The sequence below is a fragment of the Taudactylus pleione genome, unplaced genomic scaffold (assembly GCF_031769625.1).
Source record: "Taudactylus pleione unplaced genomic scaffold, aTauple2 ptg000216l, whole genome shotgun sequence".
NCBI lineage: Eukaryota > Metazoa > Chordata > Amphibia > Anura > Myobatrachidae > Taudactylus > Taudactylus pleione.
This window is the reverse complement of record NW_028284618.1, coordinates 4,809,814-4,826,450: the sequence shown is the minus strand read 5'-3', so window position 1 is coordinate 4,826,450 and position 16,637 is coordinate 4,809,814. Positions and strand designations below refer to the sequence as shown.

At 46.1% G+C, this 16,637-nt stretch overlaps 1 protein-coding gene across 1 annotated transcript in view; it reads left to right on the top strand.

Moving 5' to 3' along the window:
- The window catches only part of LOC148517457 (macrophage mannose receptor 1-like), a 273,872-nt gene that overhangs the window by 84,751 nt on the left and 172,484 nt on the right, over positions 1–16,637 (top strand). The window contains exons 10-11 of the mRNA XM_088478603.1: positions 2,469–2,584; positions 16,357–16,505. Of these exons, the coding sequence (XP_088334729.1) occupies positions 2,469–2,584; positions 16,357–16,505 (265 nt within the window). The remainder of the gene's footprint in view (positions 1–2,468; positions 2,585–16,356; positions 16,506–16,637) is intronic.

The window sequence follows — 16,637 nt, the reverse complement described above, 5'->3', positions numbered from 1 at the left end:
ATACAAGCACAAATTAGAACACCTCCTACGTTGCTTCTCCACTTCAGACAACTTACCTTTATTAATTTGCATAGGCTCATCAGATGTACCATGAAAGGAGCGAGACTAGGGAAGAGAACTTTTAGAACACTCAGTGCGACTCCTCTGAACCCCTCGTTCTTGCATACGCAAATCAATTTTAATAGTCAATGAAATTAACTCATCCAAATTCACAGGAAGATCCCGAGTCACTAACTCATCTTTAAGTTTCTCAGAGAGACCATTCCAATATGCTGCTCTTAATGCCTCATTGTTCCACTCAAGTTCTGCCGCTATAGTTTGAAAACGAACCACATACTGACCAACTGGAGCTTTTCCCTGTTTTACTCGTAAAATGTCTACAGACGCGGCCACTGATCTTCCAGGTTCATCAAATATCCTTTTAAAAGTAGAAACAAAAGCTTGGTAATTAGACATTAAAGCATCATTTCTCTCCCATAAAGGAGAGGCCCACTCGAGAGCAGCACCAGACAATAATGACATAATGTAAGCCACTTTAACCCGAGAGGTGGTAAAACTTTGGGGTAATAATTCAAAATGAATCTCACATTGGTTGAGAAATCCTATACAAGTTTTTGGATTACCAACATAAGAGGTAGGAGTCGGTAAGGGTAGATGAGAAGCAGAAACCCCTGATGTACTTGTAACAGGAATCTTAAGTTTATCAAAACGTGTGGAAAGATCCTGTAAACATTGCAAAACTTGAACTTGAGAATTTTCCTGTACTTCCAGATGGGCGGTCAAACCCTGAAGCACCCAGTAGCCTGTTCCAGATCCAGATTAATTTTTAGGTCTGTGCAAACTGTCATGGCTGCCGACACTTGAGACTCCTGGAAGGAGTCAGGCCTACTGGGCACTATAAACTGAGGTGGTTTTAAAAATTACCTTTTCATGAAATCTCAATAGCACAGAATAAAAGTAAATAGAATTTATTCACATGCAGAAATATTATAGCAACGTTTCACATAAAGTCTCAACAGCACAAAAGTTCAGATATGCAGTAATAGATATAGGAGTAAACCCCTATAGGTAAATAAAGTCTTTAGTATACAAGAACTAATGTGGTAGGGAACCCCGAGTCCAATATGAGGCTAAGACCTCAGGATGGCATAGTGGACCTTACTAGGGTTGACCCCTGTAGCGTGATCAAAATCCGGAGCAGGGTTGAGCCCTGCAATGTAGTGAAAATCTGGAACAGGGTTGAGCCCTGAGACATGGTGAAAATCTGGAACAGGGTTGAGCCCTGTGACGTGGTGAAAATCCGGAACAGGGTTGAGCCCTGTGATGTACTAAAAGTCGGAGCAGGGTTGAACCCTGTGATGCAGTGAAGATCCGAGACAGGATTGAGCCCTGCAATGCAGTGAAGGTCTGGAGCAGGGTTGAGCCCTGCGATGTAGTGAAGATCCGGGACAGGGTTGAGCCCTGCGATGCAGGGAAGGTCCGAGCAGGGTTGAGCCGTGCAGCGTGATGAGGATCCTGAGCGGGGCTGAGCCCCGCAATGTAGTGAGGGTCCGGAGCAGGGTTGAGCCCTGCGGCGTGACGGGGATCTGGAGCGGGGTTGAGCCCTGCAATGCACTAAGGGTCCGGCGACGATAACTGTAATGGTGCAGTTGGCAACTGTAGCAAAGGTAAGTCCAATGTCCATGGAAGTAGAGGACAACAGGAAGAGTAAATAATAAAGCAGGGGATGCAACCACAGCAATGGAGTAGAACAACAATACTTAGGCAATGGCAATGCTGAGCTCTGTAGTGCAGCTGGTAACCAGTATCAAAAGTTTAACCGGAACACGGGCAGAGATATAGCAAAGTCCACAGCAAGCCACAGGCACAGCAGGGATCTGGCAGGAGTCCAAGAAAGACCTGAAAGTAATGTTGCACAGACACTGAGACACAGTTAGTAACAGGCTTTATACTAGAGGTCTGTGATCCATAGGAAGTTCAGAACATGTGACCCAAATGGAATCAGGTTTGAAATAATAAGCAAACAGAAATCCCACAACCTGACAACACCTTTGAAACAGATGATCACTTTAACTCTCTATCCCCTGTATGTGGAGAACGCCAGCAACCAGGATAGCTCCTCCAACGAAAAAAATGGAACTTTGGCAAATGTAGTTTATCTTTATGTACTGAAACAGTCGCAGTCCTGACAGGCTGGATGAGTTTGTTGTTTTCTCTGGTTATATAATGTAGCATATTAATACTCAGTAGATATATTTAATAAGTTAGCCAAAACTTGTTTAAACCTTGCTGCAGCCCTTGAATTGGTCCATTATAACTTCATCTACAACGTTAGTCATGCATTCCCGTTTTCCTAATTTAAACATAATCACAATATACAGTAGCTGTGTCACAATGGTATGTACTGTACAGTCATATTTTACTGTACTGTGATTGTGCTTATATCATATCATCTTATATGTTGACAGGGCTGGAGAAGGCATGGCTACTATTGCTACTCTATAAGTGAAACGTCTACAACATTTTCAGAAGCGAACAGCAATTGCAATAATAAGGCAGCTTTTCTGATGACTATTGAAGACAGGTACAGTAAAATAAAAATGAAAGACAAAAGCACAGGATTATCCACAGGGCAACATTGCTATCCTAGTAATGTGTGGTTCGGAGGGGTCACTCAGAGTCCAGGTGCAGCATTGGGAGCAGGGCCAAATTACAATTTTGGGGGACCTAGGGCACTTAAGGCAGGGGGACTTCCCTCTTATTGTCAGCACCGCCCTCGTCTGTACCTGCTGTGTATATATATATATATATATATATATGTATATATATATAAATATAGATATATCATAAACCTCATTATTTGAGTTTTGCCATATTGATGCAATTATTGTGATTATTTGTATATTCCTGTTATTTAAACAATGAGTATATAGCTCCCTCTATTGCTGGGATTGCGGTGACTACCTTCTTCTATATTACTCTGTAATCCTTTTTAAAATTATTACAGGGGTGTATTAATAGATTGTATTACTTTGTGAAAAATATCAGTACTGCAATTGTCCTCCCTTAGAGGAGTGTGTATCAAACCAGAATGAACGATATTATCCCAGAGAGCTCCTTTCAATTATTGGTACCTCAATTAGTGGGTTACATCTAATATGAGTAATAAAACTCTGTCTTAGTCCATATTACAGGAATGATATGATGAGGATTCATTATGTAATATATACTAACATTCTTTCTACCTTGACTTAACAATCCCCGTATAGTGGTTTGCTGATCATAAGTACACTGTAGTTGTAATAATTATTTAATCAGCAAATCCACTTTTGACAAAATTGTGCCATTTTAATCACATAACTATTTTTTTCTGATTAAATTATATTGAACCATATTGTTTCACATTACACCACACAGTAGTGTCCCTTATTCGCATTACACCACACAGTAGTGTCCCTTATTCGCATTACACCACACAGTAGTTTCTCTTATTCACATTACACCACACAGTAGTGTCCCTTATTCACCATACACCACACTAGTGTCTTTAATCACATTACACCACACAGTAGTGTCCCTTATTCACATTACACCACAGAGTATTGTCCCTTATTCACATTACAACACAGAGTAGTGTCCCTTATTCACATTATACTACACATTAATGTCCCTATTTCACATTACACCACACAGTAGTGTCCCTTATTCACATTACACTACACAGTAGTACCCAAATTCATGTTGTGCCCCACAGTAGTATCCCTTATTTATGTCATGCCACACAGTAGTGTCTCTTATTCATGTTATGCCACAGTAGTCCCCAATATTCACATTATACCACACAGTAGTGCCCATTATACACATTATGCCACAATAGTGGCCTTTATTGGCATGTGGCATCAGAGCAGTCAAGTGTGACATCACCGGACTCACCACTCAGACTCCTCCCAGTCAAAGGTACTGCAACACAGGCTCTCAACTGCAGCACCTGGCTCAGGGACACTGCCGCCATGTTTTCTCCTCCTGTGTCACTGACTCTCATTCTGTGCTACTCGGACTGGCTGACATCAGGATGGGAGGTGGGACCCAGCTCAGAGGAGACCAAGAGGAGGAGCTGGGGGCAATGATGGGAAGGAATCGCCTCCTCCTCCATTTTTGTTATTTCTCATGGCTCCATTGCTCAGTCCCACCTCCCCCTGGCTCTGTTCCACCTTTCAAAGCTGACGTCTGTCGGATGGCCGATCTCAGTGCCCTAGCTGGAACAAGCGCTTGGAGCATGAGCTTCACTGGCTCCGCCCTTGCTATGGCCCTGCCTTATAGAGGAAGATCTGTGGAACTAGACAAGACAGTTACTCAGCTTTTCTTGAATTTTAGTTTGTTGCTGACATCAAAATCCTCACACACAGAAAATATCATCATGAAAAAGTGACGTAAGATTGCATCACACATGATGAACGATGGCTTCATGACATGTTTGCTCACATTCAAATTACAACAAGTGAATTTTAGACTCTTGCAGTTTTTATTTGCATACAATGAGCACTATGGAATAAAGCCTTAGAGTACCTAAGGCTTGTATTCCTTGTAGCCTCTCATTAGGGGCCCTATTCATCATGATAGTAATTGAATGCGTGATATTTTAGTTTTGAACTTGCCACAAGTTCATTGTTAACCTTAGCCCTATTCATCATTTTTGCATTTATAAAGTATCGATTCAGAAAAGACGCTATTTCTGCGAAAACACCTTGTTCCCGGTGGAACGAAATAAGGTTCTTGGATACAGAAGGTTAATTAAGCCACACAAACCAGTATCTTGAAAAAAGATATAATTTATTACAACAGATAACAAGATATGGAAGAATAATAGTTACTTAGCTTCGGAATATAAGATGGTTACAAGATCCAGGAGCCTCCTCTCAGAATAGAGCTGGAATGAACAATATCCTGTCCACCAGCTGCAGTCTCTGGTCCAGGCATAGGGCAGGCCACTGGAATCTTCTTTGTTCTTTGCTTATATAGCATCCTACTTGTCATACCCATCTAACTCTTTCTAATATGGGCATAAACCTACTTCAAACTACTTTATTGGTTAGCTACTGATAAGGACTTTCTAAAACTTAACGCAAGCGTACATCGCAGTAGACAACGCCTTGTGGATTTATGGCCTGTCTGCTTTCCACATTCCTATACCATTTCATGCCTGATACACCACTTCATGTCTGATACATACATAAGAACCATGAATAGAAATGGCTGTCAGTAGCCATTTTGCTATCCCAATACACACCTTTTCGAAAATGTGATACTTTTTCCCTTCAACTGCACCCTGCCGGCATCCTCTCTACAATGTCTCTCCCCACAGCTATCCTTTACAGTGTCTCCCCCAACAGCTCCTCTCTACAGTGTCTCCCCCCACAGCTCCTCTCTACAGTGTCTCATTAGTATCATCTACAGCTCTTATCTACAGTCTGTGGCACTCCCCTATGCCAGCTCCTCTATACTGTGTCTCCCGCGGGCTGCTGGGTCCTCTCTGCGTTGTGTCCCATCCACCCCCCTGTCCCATCCACCTCTGCTGCCTGGTCCACTGTGCACTGCAGTGTCCCATCCAAGCTTCAGGCACCTCTGTGCAGTGGCCTGTCCATGCAACCCCCCTCCTTCTGCTGCTTGGTTCTCTGTGCACTGCAGTGTCCCGTCCAAGCTGCTGGCTCCTCTGTGCGGTGTCCCATCGACCCAACCCCCTGTCCCCACTGCCAGGTCCTCTGTGCACTGCGGTGTCTCATCTAAGCTGCTGGCTCCTCTGTGCGGTGTCCCATCTACCCAACCCCCCGCCCCCACTGCCGGTTCCTCTGTGCACTGCAGTGTCCCGTCTAAGCTGCTGGCTCCTCTGTGCAGTGTCCCGTCCATCCAACCCTCGCTCCCTGCTGCCTGGTCCTATCCACCCCCGCTGCCGAGTGCTCTCTTCCAGGTACAATCCACTCCCACTGCCAGGTCCTATCTGCGGTGTCCGCCAGCTCCACTGTCTCGCTGTCTGCAGGAGCTGTGCTGTTCAGCAATCAATGACATGCAGCCAAAGTTTTCTGTTGCTTCTCCCCCAGCTCCTCTCTCTTTCCAGTCTGAAGACACAGCCAGCAGCTGAGCCCTGGGCTGACTGGTCATGCTGAGGATGGAGCAGAAGAGGAGGGAGCAGGGAAGCCGAAAGCCGCAGACCTTTTACAATGCACTTTCTCCGATGGGTGTCGGGGATTGTACGCCACCTCAGAGTGGCGTACAGTATCTCTCACAATTTCCCAAAAAATGCTTTTTTCGAAACTTGATGAATTACACAATTTTTACGTCTTTTCTGGGGACTGGAAATTATCGGGGGAGAATTGTAACCAGGAGATATCTGTGATATCTCCTGCGTTACATGCTTAATGAATGGCCCTGAACCTTATTTTTACAAAAGTAGGTGAAAGTGTTAATTTTCACCTACTTTTGTAGAAATTAAGTGACGATGAATATTTCCCTATGGGTGTAGCTCCTGTGTGTATGCTTCTTACAGATATAACTTGTGCAGCTTCTCTGCTCTGATCGGTCTCTGTATTTGTTGATGTAGCAGAGTTTCTGTACACACCAAAGGATGCCCTGAGACTCAGAACAGCCCAGTTGCTTAACCAGTGTGGTGGTTTATTGGAGATAAAGCAGGTACAGCCATACTCACTGTTACATACACTGGTAGGATGGAGTGGAGCTTGAGCGGACCGGGGTGTCATGTCATATAACTCACCAGCAAGTGAGTGTAAAAAGTTAGCATTACAGGTTTTCTGGAATGCCATGTGGGTGGCAAGTAAATGCAGGTGACACTGCAGCTAAGTGAAAGACAACTGTCTCCCACTGTGGTGCTCATACACAGTGACAAGATGGTGCCGCCCATGCGCAGTACTTCTAGTTCAGCAGCCATCTTGGAACAGAGAATGCAGCTTCCCTGGAGGAGTAAGATAGAGTCTCTGCGCAGTAGCACACTACACTTTCAACATCTTTTACATTCTGCAAATGACATCTATAATATATTACTCAGTGTTCTCCTCAGATAATTTTTCTAGCCGGGTGGCATCAAGAAGTAGCCGGGTGGGGGCCTTCGCAATAATAAAATGTTTTAAACCCTTACCTTATAATGATAATGATTTAAACTTGAAATAACATTTTATATATTAATTCCCTTCTTATTAGAGGCACAGTCATCTGATTATGAAGAAGCTGCAAAGTCTGTAGGATCTGGGCCTTATTATACAGCTCCCAGATACTGTCCCCACGTGCAGGTTCCCAAAGTGCCGGATGGTAGGCTGATTATTGCCGGGTGGTGCACCCGCAAAAAACAGCCTGGGGAGAACACTGTTACTACAAAGTATTTTTATCACTTGTTTCAAAACTGTGCATTTCTGGTTTTTGAAGAAATTTTGGGGTATACAGTATTCTTACCTCCCAACATGACCTTCTCCAGGAGGGACACAATGCTCTGGTCCTGGACTTCCCTGGTAAGAGGTGGGGCTGTAGCGCAGTTCAAAATTCAAATAGGGGAGCCACACCAACTGTCATTTCACAGGCTGCCAAACGTCACCGGCAGTTGGTGTGGCTCCCCTATTTGAATGCAGCCCCACCTCTGGAGCCTCCACCAATCATAAATTACCATGGAAGTCCCGGACCAGAGCATTGTGTCCCTTCTGGAGAGGGTTATGTTGGGAGATACAGTATGCAGTATTTACTAATGTGAGAGTTTTTAGAAGTGGAGATGTTGCCCATAGCAATCTTCTATTGCTATGAGATGGAGTGGAGTATATAGTGGACCAGCCGTTTCCACATGGAGCTGAGTAGTATACATCTGTAAACCACTGCGGCGCTTGAACAGAGTGACTCAAGATGCAAAGTCTACCTAATGGTGGCCATCTTGGCAGAGCCGGCCCTAGCCAAATCGGTGCCCTAGGCAAGATTTTGACTGATGCCCCCTAACCGATAATCCCACCACCAATCAAAGGGCCGAATTCAATTCAATGCGATGTTGAATAGCTGCAGGAGGGAGCTCCCGCAGTTATTCAATTCACCACGCTGTTTGGGAAGGCTGAAGGATTTCTTCTCGCACCCCTCCTGGGGATGCAAGGAGAAATCCGACAAAAGTGCCGGGCGCACAGCTGTTTTTGACGGCTTAGCGTGGCGCTAACAGCCGTGCACCTGGCACTTTAGTCAGAGAATTCCGGTTCTCGCGCCTAAACACCCAGGTTAAGTTGCGAGAACTGGCATTCTCTGACAGGCACACAGCGCAGTGAATTGAATAGTTGTGGGAGCTACCTCCCGCGGCTATTCAAAATCACATTGAATTGAATTTGTCCCTTAGTGTTTATACGCCGATGCCAAAACATATATATATATAATATATATATATATATATATATATATATATATATATATATGAAAAAAATGTATGAAACGGTGCCAATCAATTTGTGGCCAATAATACAACGTGGGAAATTTTCCCCAAACCCCTAAAATAGTAGAACCGCAATGCCTTCTTAACAGGGCATCAGCTAAATACCAATAAAAGTACGGGTATGATACTTAAAACAAATGTGGAAAATTAATAGGTATAGCGACCTGCGTGTTTACTTCAATAAAGTGCAAATGTGGCAATACATCTAAAGTGCTAAAATTGTGCAAACAGCAATATATATGGTAAATAAAATAAGGGGGATACACAATTTATTAAAAATGACAATATACAAGTGAAAAAAAAATCATAAGATATAAATAAGAATAAACATCATATTAATAGTCCATCAGATGTTATAAAGTGCTATATCTAGAATGGTAAAAAAATATATACATATATATTGAAGCAGCAAAGAATGAATATATAAAAAGGCTTAGCTTTCATTCAGGAGAATTAAGTTCAGATCTCAAGAGAATAGAGCTCTATTCTCTTGCCATATTGTTGTATATGTATGATCCTGATGAAAATTCTTTAAGAGAATTGACACGTTGATCGTCATCATGCTGGCGTCCGTGCCTATATTTCAAAATCCGACTTTTCGGTCCTGTGCATGGACCTTTGTCAAAGGTCCATGCACAGGACCGAAACTTCGGATTTTGAAATGTTGTAACATTTTTACTGAGATGCAATAAAGAGATGTTTTTAAGAAGACTGGTGAGTGCTACCCCCCCTTTTTTCCTACATATATATATATATATATATACACGCACACATAGTCTGGGGCCGATTGGGATGGAAAACCAGCCCGGGAAATTTACAGTAGCAACCTTAATGGGGACGGAGTCTGTTAAGGGGGACACATGCACGGATTAAAAACAATGCACAAGAAAAAATAAAACACATTGGCCCCCACAGGAAAAAACACACACTTTATCCCCCCACACGAAAAACAAACACATTGGCCCCTACAGAAAGCAATAAAACACATTAGCCCTCACAGGAACAAAATAAAACACATTGGCCCCAACAGAAAACAATAAAACACATTGGCTCCCATAGGAAAATAAAACAAACACACTGGCCCCCACAGGAAAAAATAAAACAAATTGGCCGCCAAAAGAAAAAAATGCACACACATAAAAAATAAACACATTGGTCCCTACAGAAAACAATAAAACACATTGGCTCCTACAGGAAAAAAAAACCAACACATTGACACCTGATAGGTAAAAAACAAATACACGCATTGACACCACCAGGAAAAAAAAAACACATTGTCCACAGCAGGAAAAAAATAAAAACAATTGGCCTCCATAAGAAAAAAAAATTGGCTGAGCAGTGTACTTCACTGGGGCCGTGGGATATGGTGGGTAGTGTATGTCCAGGCCCTGGGGGTACTGTATGTCTAGGGGTCCAGAGAGTAGGGTATGATCTGGAGGCTGGGGGTAGGGAGGGTTATTTTATGTTCCAGGCAGGAATAGTAGTTAGGGTGGGTACTGTATTGTGAGGCCAGGGGGTAGTCTGACTAGTCAATCAGGGGGTAGGATAAGAGTAGTAGTAGTGCAGATTATGGGCTGGATGGGAGTAGTAGTGGGAAGTGGGAGTAGTAGTAATGTGGGCAGGCTTGGAGTAGTAGTATTGCGAAGTAGGGGGCAGGCTGGGAGTAGTGATGGGAATAAGCAGGCAGGAAGTAACATGAATCACCTCCACTCTGGGGTCAACTGCTCTCTGCATGGGTCCCGACTGCCGTCCCTCTCTCGCGCTGATAGCAGCAGCCAGTTTGTACACTGCACACAGCCAGTCAGTGAAAGCTTCTCCCACCAGTGTCCCATTCCTCCGGCGGCGGCTCCTACTTCGTCCCAGCTATACAGCAGCCTCAAGTTCCTGCTTGCTTGGTCCAGCTTGCCTCCCGCAGACCCAGGGGATGGCCTGTCCCCGACCATCCCACAGAGACATGGGGCATGACAGCGGGTGGCAGAGGGAGAGAGGGGACACACATAGCACAGTGATTACAGAGCCGGGAGCTACACAAATCGCGAAAGCACTGCAGCCAGCATCGCCCCTGCCGGCTGGCAGTATCAGCCAGCCCAGGGGTTCATGGGACCGGCCCAGCGGGAACTTTACCGCTTTCCCGGCAGCCCAATCCGCCCCTGCACACAGTAGATGAAGATTTGCATTAATACAAACACCAATTTGATTACTTTATATTTAGAGACATACATTACACCCACCATTGATTATGTGGACTAGTGCGCGGCTGCTGTAGTGTTGATGGAGGGGGCGATGGAGGTGAGGGGGCCCAGGTGAAAAGGCGGAGATTCAGGCATCCCAGGGAACCACAGCTTTTGAGCTTATCGTAAATCCAGAATGCCCGGAGGTGGAGTTTCAAGAAGGCCTGGGGCTTCGGGCACTTTCTGCACTGCAGCTGGTCTCTTGTAGCCAGAATGAGCTTCTGTGCAGAAGCTCATCTTGACCAGGCTCTCACCACCTGACTGGCTGACTGCTCCACTGGCTGCCTGCTGGCTGACTGGCCTGACTGGCTGCCTGCTCCACTGCCCGATCGGAGCTGAGCTCCAATCACGGCAGTGGGGGGGTGAGTACTGCAGAGCCGTAGAATGGCCCTGGCCATTCCAGATGCCTTAGGCATTTGCTTAGAATGCCTATGCCTATGGGCGACTCTGCATCTTGGTAACGGTAAATGCTTCATCTAATGTAGCATTATAGAGGAAGCGCAGTAGTGCTCTCCATATACCAAAACATTCACAAAATATTGCTTAAATTACGTGTCCCATACATAAGATGGTTTGTCTGTGTCATTAACCTACTGTACCAGTGTGTTTTTGGAGTCTGGGAGGAATCCTCAGCACCTGAGGAAACCCATTCAAGATGGTCCACGACTGGGTATTGAATTCAGTGCTGTGAGGCAGTAATGCTAACCACTGCACCATGTGTGCTACATCACTATGCCATACTAAAGTTGCATTTATCATGACAAATATAATTACAGTAATTCCAGGTACAAAAACACTCCTGCCAGCAGAGACTCAAATGTTACCTATTCAATTTTTTAAGTGACCTTTCTGCTTTTATCAGTCTGTCACCCTCTTTACCATCCTAGTGACCACAATATCATCCTCACTAAGGGCCTGATACATTACGGATCACTGTTGCAATTTCGCATGCAGACGGCCGATTTTTGAGTACTGCGCAAGCATCGCCGTATTCGAAGGCTCCACTGCAACCGTGCTGCAAACGCAGAGACTACGCAGACCCATTCCAAAGTTACTGACAAGAAATGAACGTTTGGGGGTGGTGACGTGTGGGTGGTCGGCGTAACGCAGGCGTGCCTGTCCATAATAACGCCGTTACAGGGGAGTGCATAAATTAGCCACTGCGATGACATACACAGCTTGAGCTCTCACTTAGACCTTACTCAGAAATTGCTGACCTTGTGAGTGAGGCTCCGAAGTTACTTGATGGTACTGATGGTTTCGCAGATTTGCAAAGTATTACGTATGTGAGTAAAGGGAAGTGGGCATCTTTATGTTGGCCTGCGATGGCATTGCGATTGCAGACATTAGCACATTTTCACAATGGACCTGTTTGCGTAATCGCAGCTGAGATCGCAATAGCGATCCGTAATTAATCAGTCCGAGTCCTTACTCTGCATGACAACAGGCTCGCTTGCCACACCAAGACCACACCATATATATATATATATATATATATATATATATATACACAAAAATGCACATTCTGTTGTATGTTTGCTGTTTTATGGGTTCTTTGTCCCACAAGGGTGACTCATAGCCCACACTTTGAAGCCCCACACTGGGGATCAAAGGCATACAGTATCCTGACCGCCCGCCTCTGTTGCGGTCGTTAGGCTGTGGGTTAACACCCACAGCTCTAACGACCGCTCCGGTGTTGGTCGCGATGGTCAGAGACCATCGCGACCATCGGGGCTTACGACGAGACCCTAGGGTAGGGTCTCCCTTGTCGTAAGCCCCGGAGAGCTTCTGGCTCTGACATCACTAGTGATGTCAGTGGGGCCGCCCCCAAACGGTAGGCGTTCCCATGGGAACGCCTGCTTTTGGGATGCCACCCCCCCGGCCCGCCTTCCAAACAGGGCGAGCTGTCAATCAACATCGACAGCTCGCCCCCTTTGGATCGAGACCCGCTACGACCGGCGCTGTCGGTCGTAGCGGGTCTCACACATGCGCCTGACGGCGCTGGCGCCGTTGTGCGCATGCTCTGTGGGGGGCCATCCACCCGGTCCGAGTGCATCGGCGCTAACGACCGGGTCTGAATGACCCCCAGTTAGGTCTTTGTCTGGGTCAAGCTCTCCAGGATGGACGGTTGGCTCCTCCTTGATGACAACAAAACCCTGTAGGACTGTCTTCACCATCAGCCTGTGGCATAGTGTCCGGCACAGTGGGACTAACATTCTGCAAGAAACCCCTTTTGAACCTCTTCCAGTAAATCCTTTTTCATTTCCCTCAGAGCTCCCAGATGTCATGGAATCAGAAAAAATTACTGGCAGTGCTAAGGAGCAGGCAGTGCAGTGAATTCCAGTACGACCTGCCCTTTCCCTGTTCATGTGTCATTTCCAGAGTAACACCACTATGGGCTCTATTTATTAACATTATTTGTACTAAAATAAAGTAAAAAGGGTGTTTTCACACCCTTTTCACATTATTTTAGTTTCACCTAAATTTACTAAAGGGCAATTGGAGTAGAATTCGTAAAATCTGACTCCAACCCCTAATTATCACATATTTTTAGTAAGCAGGTCGCATTTCCCATAAATGTAATAGAAAAAGCATCTGCCTGAGATTCACTAAAAATAAAGTGTGAAAAAATACCGGGGAGAGTCCTGTGATAATAACGCCACCTGGAGGTGGTGTTAACCAGGCTTTCGCCCGGTTACCAGACTTCTGCTTTGCTCCAACAGGCAGAGCAGAGTCGGGAGCCGGGTCCCAGTGATCAGCTGTGTGGTCTAAACCACACAGCTGATCACTGCTAAAGGAAAATAAAACACTTACCTGAGTCCAGGGCCGGTGATCGGTTCTCCGGTGATGTCTTCCTGGGCTCCGATCAGCTGGTCTCCCATCCTGCACTGTGACCCTGGTCAGCTGCTGCACAGAACTGCTGACCGGGTCACAGTGCAGGATGAGAGACCAGCTGACCGGAGCACCAGGGGAAGGCCATCACCGGAGCAGCGATTACCTGACCGGAGGTAAGTGAAAGTAAGGGGGGGGGCCACGGGGGCTCGCGATTGCGCGGCACCTTGTCACTATTTTTTCCGAAAAATATAGTGATAAGGCTGCAGAGAGGATTTGCAGGGACAGAGCTTTATCGCAAGCTGTGTCCCTGCAAGAGATTTTCAATAATTCCCTGTGATATTGTCTGAATTCGCAATGCGAATGCAGTCGGAAATATCATACTACAATCTGCATTCTAAATGCGGATTGTTGTAAATAGAGCCCTAAGTCAGAGTAAGCTGTACCTTATATTTTGTAATGTTGTATGGTCTCATCAGCAAGTAAAGGGGTTAAAACTAGAGATGTGTGATGTGCGAGGGCCCCCGTATGGGTTAAAACTAGAGATGTGCGAGGACCCTCGTAGTGTGCCTGAACACACAACACACTGTTTGTCAAAAAGCCCCAAGCCTAATTTCGGGTGTGTGTTCAGTTTCCCCGGAAACCGAACAGCACATTTTTCCCTTTCCCAACCCACCTGGCATTGTCCTATTTTAACCATCATCTTCAAAGCGGCACCCTCTCCTTATGCGGAGCTGACAGTACAGAAAAACTTGCTCAATAATCTCTCCTAAGTACATGGGTGCAAACACCACTTTGCATTCTGTCATACTGTCCCCCGCCTTCATGGCTTCTCTTTTTCTTTTGTTTGCAGGTGGTTTTGTTTTGATCATGGTTTATTCTATTTAATAAGCACAATATATTTAGTTTGCCTGCTTGAGAAAATAAATAAAAATTATTGTTTTTCCATAGTGGGTGCTGTCATTCCTCTACACCAGCAGTTCTCAAACTGTGGGTCGCGACCCCAAAGTGGGTCGCGGCCATCTCAGCTTGGGGTCACAACTCACATGGGTTTCAGGGTGATGACTCCTCGGATCTCTCAGCCAGTTATCCGGGCGCCTGAAACCAGTTGAGCTGTCTGTTACTTCAGACTAGAGATGTGCAGGCTCGGATAGGTTCGAGTTTGAACGCTGAGTTCGGATTTTTCCCTCCAAAAATCGGGTCTCAGAAAGAGGCAAAACGTCATCTTTCATGGACAAACGTCATCTTCCATGGACTTTTGATGATGTTTTGCCTCTTTCTGAGACCCAATTTTTGGAGGGAAAAATCCGAACTCAGCGCGCAAACTTGAACCTATCCGAGCCTGCACATCCCTACTTCAGACTCCTCGGATCATTGGCTGAGAGATCCGAGGAGTTATCAGACAGCTCTGCCCCCACCCCAGCGCTCAGCGTCTCCTACCCTCCCTCCCAGCAGCATTCAGCAGCTTCGCCCCCACCCTAGTGTTCAGCATATTCCTGCCCAGCAGCCCTGCCCCCATCCAGATGCTCAGCATCTCCTGCTCTGCCTTCCAGCAGTCCCGACCCCACCTCGGTGCTCAGCGTCTCCTGCCCGGCAGCAGCAGAAGCTTACACACAGGCAGCTGCACCCAAGCGCAAGCAGTGGACAGACTCAGAGGGAGCCAGCTGCCAGACTCTCTCTTAAAGTCAGATGTTCTTAAGGAAGGGCAGCCTGGGGGGTGGAAGGAGAGGAGCACCGCGGCTGCCAGGGTGGGGGCGACAGATTGTGTGATGATTGCTGTGGAGGGAGAAGAAACTGCAGCAGAGCAGCATGAGGAGGAAGGAGAGGAGCACTCAGTGTGGCATTTGGAGTGGGAGCAAAAATCACCCACATTTTTTAGACACTCACTGGTGGTTCTTCTCACCTATTGCCACCACCCTTTCACCCACTGCTACCCTCTGCTTCTCCCTGCCACCCACAGCCTCTCCGTTACCCAGTGCCAACCACTGAATCTCCCTGTCACCCACTGCCATCTATGTCACTCTTTGCCTCCGACTGCCTCCCTAGTCATTCACTGCTCACCCCGTCTTCACCTGCCTCTCCCTGTCACACACTGCCTCCCCCCATCTCCACCTGCCTCTCCCTGTCACACACTGCCTCCCCCCGTCTCCACCTGCCTCCTACGTCACTCTGTCTCTCCCTGTCATCCTCTGCTTCCCCCCTGTCACCCTGTTTCTCCTTTAACCCCCTGTTACTGTCTCCTATGTCACCCTTTGCCTTCCCAATCACCTACTGTCTTCCCAGTCACTTCCTGCCTCTTATTGCAGGGACAGGGCTTTGAAAGGACCTCGACCCTGCGATGTGCAAGAAATTAAGTGATCCCATTAGCGATCACTTCACTTCTGTTTTGTGCTCCCTCGGTGCTACTGTGCATGCATGGTCTGCATGCATGTGTGGCGGATGTTCTGCAGTAACTTGCTGGGGTCCTGTAACAATTTTAATTGTTAGACTGGGTCCCAGAGCAAAAAAGTTTGAGAACACCTGCTCTACGCATACAGCCCCACATGCTGGATGTGCCCAACTCCTAGACATTCTCCAGTACTGGAAAAGGGGGAGGGGCGCCGTAGTGTACGCCTGCTCTGGGTGCTGCATCTCCACGCAATACCTCTGGGTCTTGGTATAGCAAGATAAACCCAAAGTGATTGCACTGTATATGCTGGCCTATCGCACTATGGTTTGTATTCTTTAGCAAATAATTTGCCACTGTGCTCTGAACTGTCCAGTAAAGCTTTCATTGCCTGTATATAAATATAGATAACAAATACAAACATACACTTGTCTTTTATATTACAGGTTTGAACAGGCTTATTTAACCAGCCTGATTGGACTTAGACCAGAGAAATATTTCTGGACAGGTCTTTCCGATATGGAGGAAAAGGGAACTTTTAAATGGACCAACAGGGAAAGGGTTTTGTACACACACTGGAATGCCGACATGCCCGGTAAGTCACATGTTCCATTGTGAAAGGGGTGGCAAGGTTGCCAGGAGGCCGGATGCAGTGTTCCATGTTGTAGACAGAGACAGTTGTCCATGGAAGCATATTTTAGTGGCAAAGAAACTTGGGAATGCATTA